This window comes from Pollachius pollachius, assembly GCF_949987615.1.
Source record: "Pollachius pollachius genome assembly, chromosome: 12".
Lineage (NCBI taxonomy): Eukaryota > Metazoa > Chordata > Actinopteri > Gadiformes > Gadidae > Pollachius > Pollachius pollachius.
Window position 1 is genome coordinate 4,435,089 of NC_136945.1, and position 17,402 is coordinate 4,452,490.

Genomic DNA, 17,402 nt, shown 5'->3' on the forward strand with positions numbered 1-17,402 from the left:
GATGGACTTCCCACCCACCTGCCAGCCTTCTCGGCCGGCGTCTGTGTCTTTAAGGAAGGAACCGATCCTGGAGCTGCCTACACCCTTGCTTGTTTTCTCACACCGAAGCGCGATCTTAAATAAACAAGATGGTAGAGACTTCCCCCCTATAACCGGCTTTGTCACTCGAAAGCAGGACGAAGTGCAAAGGAAATTAAGAGATATTGAACGCTCCTACGCAATTGGAGACGGTTAACTCAATCTTCCCATCAAACGATGGACTTCCCACCCACCTGCCAGCCTTCTCGGCCGGCGTCTGTGTCTTTAAGGAAGGAACCGATCCTGGAGCTGCCTACACCCTTGCTTGTTTTCTCACACCGAAGCGCGATCTTTTGAACCAGCAGTGAAGGGAAGGGAAAGCCTTCAGGGCGCGCTGAGCTCACTGCACAACATCTGACTTGTGTTCCACTGATCAAAACCAACCGCGTCATTACGGATGCAGAGCCGAGTAAGGAACATGTTTAGCACGCTAAACCAGCCGGCCGAAGGAGAGGGAGGGAGAGGGAGGGAGGGGGAGAGAGAGAGGGAGAGAGAGAGAGAGAGAGAGTTCATGCATCGTGTCAGTGTAGGACAAATAATAGAGATGACGAGAGAGGTGGCCGAGGCTATGATGGTGAGTGACAAACACAGGGAGGTTTATTTTTTGAAAGTCGTCCACTGGGATAGACAAATATAAATGTATATTTAATACCAATAGATTCACGCAGCAGAAACGGCCAACATTAGCCGTCAAAGATGCTTTCCTTCCCCTCTTCTCTGTGTCCCTTTTCCCGAACGCGCGCACACACAAATACACACTGAGGAGAAGATGTACTGGTGCGCTGCCTGCACCTGAGTCAAACCCTAGTTGGAGTGTTGTCCAGTATCCAGCGGCTCGCAATGTGTTGCTTGTGTGACAACAAACTCAACCACCCCACCCCACCCCCCTCCCACAAGGGGAGACAAATGGAGGGACAGCCAGGCTCGCAATCCCTAATCATCTGGCAACATCTGTTGCTTAGTGTCTAATATTAAGGAAGCCATCAACAGTGGTTAAACATGCAACGCAGGTGAAGGAAGGCCGTCTTGGTTTAAAGTAACCACATCAAACCAGTTAAAAAACAGTTATCTTGAATCATAACTCATAGCGAATTTTTCGCACTTGCCTCCTCACTCCCTCTTCTTCTCTGCCTCTCTCTCTCTCTCTCTCTCTCTCTCTCTCTCTCTGTCATTCCAGCTGTGAATTACCCACACAGATTTCCTTTCACACACACACACCCGATAAGCAGCAGCACGGGAAAAGACAAAATGGGGGCAAAACAGTTCCTATTAAACACGGCGTGATGCTAATTTAGATTTATAAAAACTCCTTTGGTAATCCTTTCATGTGTATTATTTTTTTAATTTTTAAATCACATAAATATCCGTAGCGTTGCGCCTCTCTGTTTGATGATGCAGTCTCATCTCTCTAATCGGACTCCATGGGAAGGAGCCGGCTGAAACATTATAACGTATGATTGCTCCACGCAAGCGTCTCGGAGAAGAGAAAGCTGTCTGTGCGTTATAATCCTGGGATTTGAATAATCAGGTTGGAGATAATGGGCTGGGCCGTACCGGGGCCGTAAATAGAGAACATCGGCCTCATCCTCCCGACTCTGAACTTAATGAACTTTTAATTGATGCGGTTTTGCCAGACCTTTTGTCATGCAACAGAAACAAGCTGCCTCCCTCCCCTTACGGATGGGGCCTGTTTTTCCCGGCTGGCTTCAGATTGGTTTACAGCCGGCCCCCTAAGTAGCGTGTAGTTAGTTTCATGTGTCATATCAAATCTTCCCAGGCAAAGCGACGCCTGCAACTAAAACCTTAAGTGCATCTAGAGGCATCGCCCGCCCCGGCATTGCACTTCCGTCTTAAGGAAGGGGGGGGAGAAATTCAATCACCGGCCCCACCAGCCTGACACTGAAACACGGCGGGCACGTGCTCACTCTTGAGGCAGAAGCCTCGAGCAACCAAGTCATGACAAACCGCCGTGGATCGTGTGTGCAGGCCGATGACAAGCAGCCGCCCCCCCCGATATGACGGCCGCTCAGCCGGTCTGTCTGTCAGTCATTACAGTGTCGTTCCCCCCCCCCCCCCGAAACCTTATGGGATTGCACGCGGGCGCACACACTCGCCCAAGCGAGACGGTTATCTTTGTTCAATGACTTGCTTATTTAAATGAAATGCTTCCGATCTGTATCTGACATCAATTCCCCGTCCGGCGCGGGGTAGCGCTGGGTAGCTAGCTAGCGAGGGAGGGCGCATCCACACAAAGCACTTGGCCCACTTTGTTTCCCACCAACCGTCAGCCGAAGTGGCGCTCTGGGGACTGTAACTACTGCAATCGGTTAAGCAGATAAATAATCTGATTTAGGACAACACTCCCCTCTCTCGCGGCTTTAATTTGTTTTACAGCAGGAAGATTGTAATTAAATCATTTAGGGTAAAACCGTTGAGTGGCAGCGAGAGGAATGGAGATGGAGGAGTGGTTTGAAACCGAAGGGGTGGTGTTTGTGTGTTTGTGTGTTTGTTGGGGCTGAGATTGCTTTCTATCAGTCCCCTCTGTCTGGAGGGAAAGATATAGACAGAGAGAGAGAGAGAGAGAGAGAGAGGGAGTCGTGTGTCGTTGACTTTGTCAACTGCGCTCCAACTCTTTGACCCTCAGTGGTGGACATCCATCTTTCCTTCTGGTGGCTGATAGATTCAGACCATCAGCGAAGTGTACCATTGATCAGGACTTGTTTACAGCTGAACTCCCTCATCTTGCACCCAGATGTTTTTTTGGGGGCTTCCCTTGTGGATGTTTTTTTTTTGGGGGGGCGGGGGCTGTGTACAAACTCAGAGCAACACCTGTAAGGTTCAGCCGGTCTGGCTCTACTTTAATCCTCTGCTTTCATTCTCCAGAAAGAGGTCGGCCCTGCCTTATGGCCGTTACGGGATCGGTTCAGCTGCCTTCCCCCTGTTGTGCGGCGTGGCTATATTATCAGTGTGACAGACCTGTCAAGGGTGCGAGTCAAACTTAACACAGCGGCACAGAGCTGCAAACCAATTTTTCTTGGACTGAACGAGGTCACAAGTGGAGCGACAAGCCCGCAAATCGAAAAGCGTAGCTGTTACCGCTAATGTAGCCCATTTGGCGTGAATTTGGTCATTTAGCGACATTTAGCTACAACGCCATTTTAAATAAGAGAGAGACTCTTCTGCTGGCAGTCCTTAGAGGTGCATTGTGTGCACCTCGTGCCCAGCGCACTCCACATTTCAATATCTTATTAATACACAATTAAGTGACAATCCTGCCTGGAACGAATTAAGAAAGGATCTCTTTAAATTAAAAAAAATCCCAGTGCTTCCCTTCCCCCGTCCCCACATTTCCTTGTTAGAAACCAATTACAGTAGGTCCTCGGCCATCTATTTATTAGCTGTATCAAAACAGAGGTCTTGACGTGAATGCATAATTTATAATTGAATTAGAAAATAAATTCTGACTTTTGACAGAGAGAGAGGGCGGGAGAGTGAGTGAGAGAAATGCTAACCACATTCATAAATGCTTGACTGCCTCCTAATTGCAATGCAATTATCACATGTTATGAACAATGTGAACTCTTAAGCAAGTAATTATAACACAAGAAAACCTGTGACAGCCCCTCAAAATTTCCCCACTTCAAGTACAGCCTTGCTTACAACGATACAAATTAGATTTTAATCCAAACATTGGCCTATTTAATCCTGCAAAATTGGCGCGCCAAGATTAAATTAAGTCCTTTTCATTTTTTGTTAATTTGGTTTTTCAAAACTGCAATTTGAATCCGAGACAGATGGATGTGTATGATTGGCTGAACAAAACAAAGTAAAATTGTTATTCAATTATTATTATAATATCATATGAGTGTGTTTGCGTGTGTTTCAAGGCATTTTAAATCACAAAGACAATTCTCTGAATAACTCAAAGAGAATACAATGTTGTGCGCTATCTTTATGCAGAGAGCGAAGAGACACTATTACCCAAGCTGTGTTCAGGGTGTAGTAGTAAAAAGAGGTGGAGGAGGAGGAGGAGAGCTGATTGGGCACCGGAGCTACCAGAAGCACAGGTGGCAGCGATATAGGCCAGTTCCCCCCAGGCTCTTGTCTGGCTGAGAGTTGTAGATCTTGCACTGGGTTTCTGGAGCTCTTACCAGACCGTAGACCCTCAGTGTCTCTGCCTTCCCCCACTACAACACACACCTCCATCCTGCTCATATTATTCCTATGGCTTACTGGTATGGAAACGACACAATGTTGGGAAGTTATTTTTTTCGAAGACCTTTGACGTTTTGGTCTCTCCCGTTGACATCTCCACGTAGTCGCCTTTAGATTTCTCGGAAGATCATTTAATGGATCAGCGATCTGTTAGTGAGCTGTTTATAAATGTATGTTTTTTTATAGTGTTTTAAGTGTTTTTCTTCTGGGGTAGACTTTGTCTGGCAGAGTTCAGGAGAGCCTGCCAACTCACAGAGATAAACCCCATCGGAGCAGAACTGATCAGGGTTCGGGTTTTGCCAAGGATCAGCAACACCAAATAATTACATATTGATTCACTTCTTCCTCCTCTTCCTCTTCTTCTCACGTAAGGTTCATCTCCACGTCACAGGTTCACATCATGACGGCCTCCCGGTTCCCAGACATTTAAGTGTGAGGGGCAGGCACGTGTCAATGTGTCACTCCTCCTCACTCCAAAATCCTGTAGTCATGAGATGACCACATCCAATTTAATGATGATCTACCTCTGATCTCCATGGTTTATTCAAACCTCTCATACAGTCAGTGGTGCTAACCGTGTCCTCTCCCCCCTGTGTGTGTGTGTGTGTGTGTGTGCGTGTGTGTGCCCAGGTCCTCGCTAGAAGAGCCCTCCCACCACAGCCACCCTCTCTACGGCCACGGCGTGTGCAAGTGGCCCGGTTGCGAGGCGGTGTTTGACGACTACCACTCGTTCCTCAAGTAAGAAAGGCTCTGTTTCCGCTGGGGGACTCCCACCGTTTGTGTGCCCGTTTTTTGTTGTTGTCGTTGTTATTTTGGCGAGTCGATGGCATCCATGGCGGACGTCAGCGGAGGAGCCTGCGGAGCGCAGGCGGGTGAAGCCGGGGTGCTGCTGCCCCCTGGTAGCGCCGCCTCGGGGCGAGCAGCGTCGCCGAGGCGGGGTCTCCGTCTCCTCGCGGCAGGGGCCTCCTTGCTCCTGTGATAAGTGGCGTTCCCATGGTGACGGGGGGCCGTTTTTCCCAAACAAACAAGGAGGAGGATGTTTATCTGTGGCAGCCGACACTCTGGGCGCTCCACATGTTTGCCCTTGTCACTGGACGCGAGTGTGTGTGTGTGTGTGTGTGTGTGTGTGTGTGTGTTTGCATGGGTCAGTGTGTGTGTATGTGTACAGTTTTGTGTGTGTGTTTGCATGTGTGTAATGTTCTGTGTGTGTGTGTTGGTGTGTGTGTATGTGTGTGTGCTCTTGTTCGTTTGGCTGCCTCACTCAGCTCTTTTCTGTCTTTTCGCCCTGTGGTCTGTTTGTCTTTCAGCTTTCTTTCTCATGCTCTGCCTCTCTCACTTCTTTTCAGTTTGTTTTGTTTGTTTGTAGAAGCACAATAAGGCTGCTTTTTGCATGCTAAGCGGAAATGTACTGTGTGGGTGTGTCTGTGTGTGTGTGTGTGTGTGTGTGTGTGTGTGTGTGTGTGTGTGTGTGTGCACATTTATACTTGGCCATTAAAAAAAGCAAGCCTATATCAAAACGAAGATTATGGTTGGCTTTACTTAAAGAGGAATGATTCAGGTCAGTGTAGTAACACTTCCACTATTAATAATACTACTACTATTCATATTTTTTTTTGGGATGTTTAATTACATACTTTTCTTCATCCAATTTCAATGAACGGTTGCTGTAGGGCGGCTGGCTATTGATGCTGCAAGGCCATTTTCTCATTAACTTTTCTACAACGTAATTTAAACGTTATATATTGTATAAGGCGAAGCGCATTATGCACACCAAACTCAGTGATAATAAAATCTGCCGTTTTTCTTAATGACAGCCCCCCCCACCCACCCACCCAAGTTACCCATTTGTGTGTGTGTGTGTGTGTGTGTATGTGTGTGTGTGTCGGAGTGCTGGCGGTAATCCGACCCATAACTGCGCCATGGTTACAGAGGGGGGATCAAATCATCATCTGTGTTGCCGCGGCGGCAAATCAATGGCTAACCGCCGTGCCGGATTAGCCGCACTTTAAACAAGATATGTCACAATTTTATTATGCTAACAACACGTGGACACGGTTAGTGCCGGACGTCCTCCTAGACCTGGCCGTGTTCAAATAAAAGAGGAAGAAGAAAGGAAATCAAGAGCTCTACGTACCGGTGTGTCCGTTTCCTGGCTAAACAGGAAACAGTTGGACCTGGAATATATTGGAATTTGTTGAGACGCAAACATATACAAGGAAGCATTCTGGTGAAATATTCAACATGATTTTCCCCCTTTTGCGTTTTTTTCCTTATAGAATATTAACAACACACCCTTTCATCCAGCACACAAATGTTATTAAACACACACACACACACACATTCTTGGGTCGCTTTGGGAGTGTCCCTTCTATCCATCACAATGTTGTATTCTGACATCGCCGCACCCTTTGTTTATAAAGGAACGAGGAATTAAATTCAGCGCAACCCGGTAAAGCTCTCGAAAAAAAAAAAAACAGACGTCTGTCTTAAGTGCACTCTGCTGTTTTTTTTTATCATGGCAACATCTTGTTTACTTTAGTTGCCTGCCTAAACTGCTTGGAACATGTTAAGAAAACATTTGGGGAGAGTCTCCACAAAGCTGCCTTTGTTTAGCGGTGGGCGGGCGGGTGAGAGCGCGACACACAGAGGTGCTAACTCTCGAGCCCTTAAGAACTTCCACATGAAACCCTGAGACACACACACACGCACGCACTCTCACCGCACACGGCCTCTGGCCGATCCTACACCCAGTAATACAACAGGAGGGTTGAACACAAATGACAGTCTTTTTAAAAATAGGACGGGAGTAAAATAAATATTGGATGTCTGTATTAGTCTGTTGGATGATTGTGTGTCTGTGTGTGGATAAACTTTTGACCGCATGTGCAGTATGTTAAATATGTCTTTGTGTCTGTCTATCAGAAACACAACTATCACAAGTTTGTGTGTGTGTGTATGTGTGCATCTGCGTCTGTGTGTTGGTGTGCGCGTGTGTGTGTGCGCCTACATTCGTGCACGTGAGAGTTGTGGGAAGGGCTCTAACGTCAACCAGATTTCATCCGTGACTGCCAACAGCAACAACTAACAGGACCAGAAATGTTGCTTTAAACCTCACGCGTGTTTATTTTATCTTTCAAAGAAAACATGACATACCTGCAGCATGCGCTATAGCCATCCATAGAAGACAAAAGGCCTGCTCTTTGTTTCGGGCTCCGAGAGGGGGGGAAGGAGAGGCTAAGGGGAGGGGGTCACAGCGAAGTGTAGCCTCGGTGTCTTTTGTTGCTTTTTTTCTTGGGGCTGGGGTCACTGCGCTTACCTCCAGTGTCCAGCCTGGAGGTCAGAGCCAGGGCTGCCCTGGAGTGCCCTCTAGTGACTCTCCCCCCGACTGGGAGCAGAAGAAAGCCACAAGCCCCGACGCGGTCTAGCTATCGAGAACTCAGATGGATCGTTAGAGCCTATAAAGCCAATACTCGATGAAGGAGGGAAAGGGTTTTTATTTGTATTTGAAGGCATGAAAGAAAAAGGAAGAGGTGGAATTTCTGTTAGAATTTGTCCAAACTGTTAGACATTACGTTTCTAACCATTCCTGAATGCAACAGCGTACACGGTATTGTGATGGATTTTTTATTCAGTCACATTTTTCTTGAGAACTGCAAAAGAAATAGAAATAACGATGCAGTGTTAAGCTTCAGGTCCCATATATATATATATATATATATATATATATATATATATATATATATATATATATATATATATATATATATAATACTAAACAAAAGACAAAATAATAAATAGTAATCGACCACTCCAACGGATACATAAGAGGCTGCACGGTTTAAAGCAAAAGGTCTGTTTAAACTTGTTTTTCTGTGGCCATTTACATCAGCCACATACACCCTGTGAGAAAGAGAGAGACAGAGAATGAGAGAGAGGGAGGGAGAGAGAGAGAGAGCTTTTAGAAGCTGTTTCATTTGAAGTGGAGAAAGTGACACATGCCAGCGTTCATAGTCTCTCCCTGATGTCTACCACCCCCGTGCTCCCTCTCACCACCAGCACCACCCACCCTTCACAACCCCACCCCCGGCCCCTAGTGTCCAGACTCCCTTCTCAAGGCTTGCATTAGGGGGGCCATTTGAATATTTCATTTCCTATTAATTATGCACTGTGACTCGTGCATCATTAGAAGAAATAAAGTGGATTGTAACAAAAGGATGAAAAGGAGCGCCGTCTCTCTCTCTCTCTCTCTCTCTCTCTCTCTCTCTCTCTCTCTCTCTCTCTCTCTCTCTCTCTCTCTCTCTCTCTCAGAATTCCAAAGCGCCTCACGTATACTGGGGCCTTTTATTGAAAAGGCCGTACTGTGTTGGTTAAATTGAGGTTGAAACATCTTTACCTATTATTTCCATCTTTGAGATTTAGTAAGATGTCCTGAAATGTTTACCGGTTTCATTTCCCCGGCCTAGTTAATTAAATGGACATTTATTTGATTCAGACAAATGGAAAGAGAGCGCGTAGATAGAGTTGGTTTTCAGGAGAAGCCAGTGTTGACTGCACTTTCTTCTTTTAAATATGCCTTTTTAATTTCTCTTTTGGGCAAAATACTTTACCTTGAGTGCTGTATGTATATCACAGAGGATTGAAAAAAAGTATTAGCAAAATACAATAGAAGGCTGTTCAAGGAAGGGAGGGAAAAAAATAGCTTTCTCTATGAAGATTTAAATCACGTCTGTCAAGGTCCTAATCCAAGAACCAGGCCGTCAAAGGAAGACCTTCGCAGTTCAGCACTTTGAATTTTTCATCCTCATCCTTGCTGTAAAATATAATTGAAGGTATTATTTAAATGTTATTGTTTTTTAAACAATGTGTGTTACGAAATTCCAAACCACATTTGATGGATTTTCATTATTCAAGGGAAGTTTGTTTCCAGACAAAAGCCTAGTTTTGACAGAGAGACTTTAGTTAATTGATTGCCTTTTGCCGTCGACGATTTCTCTCTTTCTTCGAATCGGGGTGCGTTTGATTTGCCGTAGGAAAAGAACGGGGGTGGGATTGGGCGGGGGGTTGCATTTGAAAAGACAGTGAGTGTCCTGTCATCGGCCCGGCGCCACGGAGCGTGCTCAGAGAGAGAGAGAGAGAGCGAGAGAGAGCGAGGCGTCGTCTGGTGACAGTGACCTACATGGTCACTGCATATGTGATATAATTTATGATATATATAATATATTGGATCCATTAGCGAGCATAATGAAGTAGTGAAATGAAAGGGTATTTGTGAAATCAGTTCAAACATCCTGCTTGGATTATGATTAAATGATTAATGAAATGCTCCTGCATAAGCATTTTCAAACAGTAATTCATGCGAAGGCTGATAAAATTCCTCCAATCATATTTCCTTCACTCGTGAACCTTATCTCCACAATTTTATATAAATCACAGGAAGAAGAGAAAAAAAATCCCTGTCTGCTGCCCAGCGAGCTACTTATTTAGATTAGTTCTAAACATACGGGAAAAGGGAACATCTTTCGCAGTATAAAATAATCACGCATAATTATAGCCATAATTCAACTTTGTGACAGATCCCATCTCCTCTGCCGGTGTGTCCTCTACGCGATTCATTTGGGTTCTCTTAATCTAGATGACATAATTAACGGCCAAGAAGAATGAGCGGACCCAAGAAAGAAGCGGAAAAGCAAAACAAAGTAAAATTGAGATTCTGCCATCCAAAAAAAAAGGAAACGGGAACGTGCTTTGAATGGAGATGGCGTCGGTGTAATTCACCACGAGGAAGTCAAGCTGAAATTCCTCAATCATTCTTCCTTTATGTAAGAACTTGAGGCGGAGCTGACATGGGCAGCTCATGAAATATTAACGCCACAAAACTCATTCTTGATTAACGTATATTCCCTCATTGCTTTTGTGGATACCGTCTCCCCGCAGAAATACATTCCACCATTTATTTTTATTTTGTAACCGTGAACGCTCGTCCCTCTCCCCAATGTTATCGTGTTGGTCGGGGGCTGAAATTCATTAATTACTCTGCGTGTCAGGAGGTAAAAAAACCCCACCTGAACGTCCCCTGAAGGGACGGCGAGAGTGTCAATGCGGAACGTGTCAAACAAGAAAAGCCAACTGACAAAACAAATGTTCTCTCTCTCCCCTGATTGGTCTCCCAGGCATCTGAACAACGAGCACGCGCTGGACGACCGGAGCACCGCTCAGTGCCGGGTGCAGATGCAGGTCGTGCAGCAGCTGGAGCTACAGGTACGGCCCCCACCCACCCCCCGGCGTCGGCCCTGGCCCCAGTGGAGCCATGTCTCTTCTTCTTCCTCCTCCACCTCCCCCATCCCGTCCCATCATCCTCCCCCTCTCCCCCTGCTCCCTGTCCAACACCCACTCTGAAGCAGGGGTCACTGGTAACAGGGGGGGGGGGGGGGGGGGGGGGGGGGGGGGTGAGAGGGTGGGTGGTGAGTGGTCGTTGGGGGGATGGGGGGGTGGGGGGTGCTCGGACGGAATTGTTTTGTTCATTTGTGAGTATCCAGTCATTAAAAATGTGTTATGCATGCATGACAGCCGGGGGAAGACGAGAGGGGGAAAAAAAGAGAAAGAGATATATGATGAGCCCAGGGCGAAACATGAGGAGATAATTACATTTTGAATTTAACTGGGTTCTAAAGTTATTTATGACTTTTAACTGTTCGCCACCAACGATAAAACCCTCGGCGGACCGCCTCGGCGACGGCGTGCATGGGCGCCCTTAATGCCGCGCGGGGTTCATTGAGCGCAAGGGAAAGAAAGAAAAGTTACCTTGGCGCGCGACTGAGGGGATTATTGTGGTGTTGGTAATCACTGGATTTAATGCAGTGTCCTCTGTGAGTGGTCTGTGATGCTCGGTGCCACCGTGGTGCTGGAGCTAGAGGGGGTTAGGGGGGGGGCACTGGAGAAAACATTTGCATATGTACATTAGGGATGCACTTATGGAAAAAAGGCACCATTCCATTAGCAGAGCTAAGTAATGGCTAGCCGTGTGTCTGTGTGTGTGTGTGTGTGTGTGTGTGTGTGTGCGTGCGGGTATGTGTGTGTGGGTGCATGCATGCGTGTCTGTTTATTAAGATGGTGTTTCACGTCTTTATCGGTATAAAAGGGTAGAATGTAGCTCACAGGTCCGTTGAGAGGGTCCGGGGTTGGTGGTGGTTGAGGTGGCGATGGCGGGGTCTGTTATTTTATTTATCAGCCGCTGTTGCTAAGCAGATTTAGCCGAGAGCATCTTTAACCCGTTACTGATGTCATGCAACCTCCATGTACCTCGGTCGCTATTTGAACTCTGTCATATCGGAAAAACGACTTCAAATCGAACAGGGGCAACCACACAACCCAGGTTTACGTAACAGTAACTTTCAACAGTAGAGGGGTGTGTGTGTGTGTGTGTGTGTGTGTGTGTGTGGCGGGGGGGAGGAGGGCTACACGTCGAGTTTCGGAAAAGGTTACAACGTAGAGAACGCCCAATGATTTCCACTCGGGCGTGTTTGTCATCCTGAGGGAGGTTTTTATCGGATCTAAACTTTCACCGTGTGAAGCCTGTCTCTGTAATAAAAGATGGCAGCTACAGACAGCCCCGACAGCAGCACAACGATAAAACCAGTGGGGGGGGGGGGGGTTACGTTTAGCGACGACACTCAGTCTGGTTGAACCTTGGAACGCAGGAGGCCGAGGGCGGGGGGAGAGTGATCAACGGCCGGCCCTTTTATTCCGAAGCGTCTTCAGGATAACTAAATAATTAGACGGCCCAAGGAGCACAAGTCTGTAAGCGTTTCATGTGCTGCAGTGTGTAAAACGGCACATGAAGTAGCGCATAAAGCCGTGAGGAGGGGACGGACGAGGGTATGGGTAAATAAATACAGAGGCAGAGAGGGAACGGCATTTGGTCCTCATGAAAGATTTAAGGCTTTCTCCTTGTGCTCATTACAGCTATCCAAGGACAAAGACCGTCTACAAGCCATGATGACTCATCTCCATGTCAAGTCGACAGAGCCCAAAGCATCGCCACAGCCGGTGAGCAGTCACTCCATCAGAAGTCCCTCTCGAACCCCACCCACCCCACAACACCACCTCCACCTCCTCCACCACCACCACGGCTGATTCTTCTTCATTCCCTCCACCTCCTTTTGTTTTCCTTAATTGGCACACGTGTATTCATTAATCCCTTCCTACATCTCGCTGTTTGTCGGCTAAACAAAAGCAGCTGGTTCCCCTCGGAAAGACGGCTGTAAATATTGTCTTGGAGCACATCTGGTGACATCTCCGGTTCAATCTGGCTGGGCGACGGAGGCGACAGGCAGCCTTGGCTGGCGGTTGTCTGTTGAGGCCTGAAAGGTCAGATGGGAGGAATGAAAGCATAAAATAAATATATATTGTTAAAAAAAAATCTTTGGAAGTATTTGATAGAGGTAACCTTGTGTGACCTTGATTTCACAGATTTTCCAAATCATGGTCACTTTCAAAAATCCAACCACATTTTAAGTTGTTCAGTTTTATCTAAAGATATTAGGAGTCAAAATTATTAATAATAATAATAATAATAATAATATTATTATATTATTAATAATAATAATAATAATAATAATATATTATTTTTATTATTGTTTATTTGATTGAATTTGTAATATTACTTTCTGGTAAAATTGGTTGATATATTTGATTATGTAGTAGTATAACATGTATTGCAAAATTAAGAAACATTTTTGGATATTTAAATACAACAATATATTAACACGTGATGGGTTTGTACTTAATTAATAATGAGAGCAATTATCTAATTATAATAATAAACAGCTAAAATATGAAAGGGACCTAACCATTTAGATCATACATTTCCCATATGTTATTTTCTAATCCCCCCCTAACAAAAAAATGCAAAAACAAACCAATTGAATTAAGTTCTGAATTTATACTCAATATGAAGCCTTAAGGTTGAGATAAAAACAACCATAGCGGATGTAATGTAACATAGCAGACCTCTCGAGAACAAATGACTGGGCGGGATCAATGTACATGATTCCTGTGTTCCCGGTGCAGAGATCCATAGCCATCACTCTGAACCCAGGTCCTGCTGCTGGGTAATCCTCCCCCTGTAGCACTCAGGGCCCAGTGGGTGGCATCCAGCCTAACACCATTTTGTCTTGTTTAAGATGGGCCCTCGCAGCCATAGATCATCTGTATTGACGAATGCCCACAGATCATTGGACTCGTGGGGGAGGGGGCGGGACAGGGAAACACATACATACATACACACACGCAAGCACACACGCACACACAATACATACCACGCGTTCAAGGGCCCCCTTTTCACTCTCCTCCCTGCCGGCGCATTGTGGCAGCCAGGCTATTTATTTGCAGTCATAGTGTTGTGATGTTGCCTGCGTGTGTTCCACGCAGCGGAAAGAGCCTGGGGATGATGGGGTGACAAAAGGCAGGCTGTCGCGGCAGTGACTCTAACATTCAGAGAGAGAGAGAGAGAGAGAGAGGGAGGGAGATGTAGAGAGAGAGGGAGGGAGGGAGAGAGAGATGTAGACAGAGAGGGAAGGAGAGAGAGAGAGATTATGGTGTAGATTAGGGTGTGAAACGGGAGCTATGACACCGGGACATTTGTGTGTGAAAAGTGGTTTTGGCGGCAGACAGGATCTCTTCCTGCGTGCGCTCCCTCTCTTGCTCTCTCTCTATCCTTCTGTATCCGCCTCTTCCTCTCTCTCTCTCTGTATTTCTCCCTCCCCCTCCTCCCTCTTCCTATTTTCCCAAGGGCCGATGACAACGGTTGTGTCAGAGATCGACATTTACACTTTTACACTCTGAAGGGGCGTTGGGGGGGGGGGAGTTAATCATTCAAATGAATCCACTCCCGCTCTGTCCTGCAGCCTGAGTCCGTGCCACTGTAAAGGGGCTATGAGTCATACATCTGACCCCTGGCGAGGTGATCGGGGAAGAGGGCTCACACACAGCCAGTACCACCCCCCTTGGCCCCTACTGAAGCCCCAGAGAGGGAGGGAGGGAGGAGCCTCACTCACGGCCCCTCCAGCCCGGGCCTCCTTCTCTCTGTGTGTTTGTGTGTGTCAGTGTGTGTGCGTGCCCGCCTGTGTGTGCAACAGCAAAATAAGAGGGTTGATAAGGGGTCTATTGGCAAAGAAACTGAAAAAACGACTCAGACTCAAGAAAACAAACAACTCTGTTCCTGACAGTAATTGCCACTCACACAGCGCACTGCGGTTGTTGTTGCTGTTTTGCAACCACCTAATAAAGGCGTGTGTGTGTGTGTGTGTGTGTGTGTGTGTGTGTGTGTGTGTGTGTGTGTGTGTGTGTGTGTGTGTGTGTGAGGGGCCGGCCACGTCCAACCCAAGCAGGCTGGGGTGACCGCGATGTTAAGGTTCACCGTTAGATCTGATGAGAGACAAACAAGCTGATACCACGTGTGTGCCTTGTTGCCATCTTAGCCTTGTTGCCTTGTCAGATGAGTAGAATTCAATTTATTCTTTAGAGTTTGCCGGAGGGGGGAGGGGGAGATGGGGGGGTACAAAAGAACTGTGTGCCACATTAGCAGTATATGTTTCTCTATTGTGTATGTGTGTGTGTGTGTGTGTGTGTTGTGTGGGTGAGTGTCTCGCCTCCGCGGTGTCACTAAGCATTCTTGTCAGAAATCTGACCTTTTATGCCATACATAATTAAGGAGGGACTTTTTGTTTATTTTTCTTTAGCAGCTCCCCGAGTCAAAGCCAGTATAATTAGATCACCAATTACCATTTCATTAATTTCTGTCTGAAGTCTCATTTCGTCTCGGCGCTGGAGTGAGCCCAAATTGCGCGGCAGACAAAAGCCCGGGCTATTACCCGGCTGTCTGGCCTATTGTGTGCAGCCCATCCGTGTTTACGGCCAGGGAATATGGATGAACCGGTGAAACAAAGCCACGCTAATCCACCGCCAGAGAAGTCAACACCCCCGCGCCATCCCGCGTGATAGCATTGTGTTAGAATCACACACACACACACACACACACACACACACACATCTCAGAGTGTGATTTATTTGGTTCTCGATTTAGAACAACACTGCTTCAACATCAGATGTATGTGTGTGTGTGTGTGTGGGGGGGGGGGGGGTGCGCGGAGGGCATGGGGGGGTGTTTTGAATGTCCCCACGGTGATATCGAAATCATTTTAGGGGCAGTGCCTGCCAAAAAAGCCAGGGTTCATTCTCTGATTACCTTTAATGAGAATCGGAAAATATGGGATGTTTCCGCAATGTTTGTGTCATAAATGGTATTAATTAAATGAATACAAATAAATATATTATCAGTCAGATAATTAAGAAAATTGATTTAATTTGATGCCGACGTGTGTGTGTGTGTGTGTGTGTGTGTGTGTGTGTGTGTGTTTGTGTTAATGAGGATGTGTCGTCTGCTGTGAGGTCAGATGTTATACATGGCCTGTTAGGTTTTTGTGTTTTGCTTCTCTTTTTCGGAGGGATCCTTTCAGACGGAAGCCACGTTTAATTTCCCCCCAAAAAAACAGCTCCTTCGGCAAATCAGCAATTAGAGCGATTTAGCTGCGATATACGTCCGTATATGTGTGTCATTAGTTTCCCTGCCAATTAATAGCTGCTGCTGCTCCAGCAGAAGCGCTCGGCACCGCGGCCAGATCCAGCCGCTGAGAGCCCTGCTATACCTAGCAGCCTGCACACATAATGAGTTCACCTCCCAGCCAGTGCTGCTAAACTCTGTCTTTGCCCCCCATCCACCCCGAGCCATTCAAACAAATACCCCCCCCACCCTTCCTCACTGATAATCCTGCCCCTCTTCTCCTCGTCGTCCTCCTAACCTATTAGAAAAAAGGAACCGGACAAAGTAGAAAACACCATCCCGTTCACCGCCGCCGTCACGCCACCGCACTGACGGCGGCGCCGAGGTCAGGCCCGCTACAGTCGTTAATCACCACAACACCTTCGCAAGCAGCTCCTAATTAGACTTCCTCGCCACATCGTGTGAGGGGCTAATTAGCCCAGACCGGCCTCCTCTGACCGCCGCGGCGCCAGCTAGTTAGCGGGGCGCTGCTCAGTGGTGGGCCCGGATCACGCAGAAACTCGTCTGGACCCTCTCCTGGACCCTCTCTCTCTCTCTCTCTCTCTCTCTCTCTCTCTCTCTCTCTCTCTCTCTCTCTCTCTCTCTCTCTCTCAGTCATCTGGGTGGGGTCGTGGGCCCCCCTACTTCTCAACCAAACTGTCCCTTCCCCCCCCCCTCCTCTTGTGTAGCTCGGCACAGTGCCCAAAAGACATGTGTGGGTGTGTGAGGGGGTTGAGAGGGGTTGAACTAGCCTTTCGATGATTTGAATGAATCCTTCCAACTGCCAGTCATGGTTCATCTTTGGGGGGGTCGGGGGGGGTTTACCATGGACTGCCCAGTTAGACAATCAACACCACAGGGCTAATTAGCACGCTAACCAAACCCCTGTCTCTGTCTGCCTGTCTGTCTGTCTGTCTCTCTGTCCGTCCGTCCCTCCCACAGCTCAACCTGGTGTCCAGCGTCACGCTCTCCAAGACGGCGCCGGCGGCCTCGCCGCCCCTCAGCCTGCCGCAGACCCCCACCACGCCCACCGCGCCCCTCACGCCGCTGTCCCAGACGCACTCGGTCATCACCGCCAACAGCCTGCACAGCCTGGGGCCCATGCGCCGGCGCTACTCCGACAAGTACAGCATGCCTATCTCCCCAGGTGGGCCTCGCACGCGCGACGCCGCAAGACCCCCCCCAGCATGCCCGCGGAGGGGCATAGCGCGGACATTGAACACATAGCACACTGCATTGCTACAGGGATACATTGAACGCAGTAAAGCATAGCCTACATTCCTAGCCACATGTAATCGTCCCTTCAAAAAGAGGCTGGGACGATCAAAGCACACGGACCAAACTGGAGTTAACGCTTAAAAGGAAAACAGGAAGTGACATGTATCTGAATTGAAGTGACGTGTATCTGAATTTACTCATTGATCAAATTTGATCAAAGCTTCCGCTCGATGATTAGAAATACAACGGCTTTCAATTGGACACCATCTTTGACCGCAGTGCGTCCTCCCCA

The 17,402-nt window shown here is 47.4% G+C and overlaps 1 protein-coding gene across 5 annotated transcripts in view; it reads left to right on the plus strand.

Annotated features, from left to right (window-relative positions):
• The window catches only part of foxp1b (forkhead box P1b), a 174,930-nt gene that overhangs the window by 145,295 nt on the left and 12,233 nt on the right, over nt 1-17,402 (plus strand). For all 5 annotated transcript variants that reach the window (XM_079748013.1, XM_079748015.1, XM_079748014.1 and 2 more), the window contains 4 exons: nt 4,924-5,031; nt 10,464-10,551; nt 12,256-12,339; nt 16,835-17,039. In XM_079748013.1, the coding sequence (XP_079604139.1) occupies nt 4,924-5,031; nt 10,464-10,551; nt 12,256-12,339; nt 16,835-17,039 (485 nt within the window). The remainder of the gene's footprint in view (nt 1-4,923; nt 5,032-10,463; nt 10,552-12,255; nt 12,340-16,834; nt 17,040-17,402) is intronic.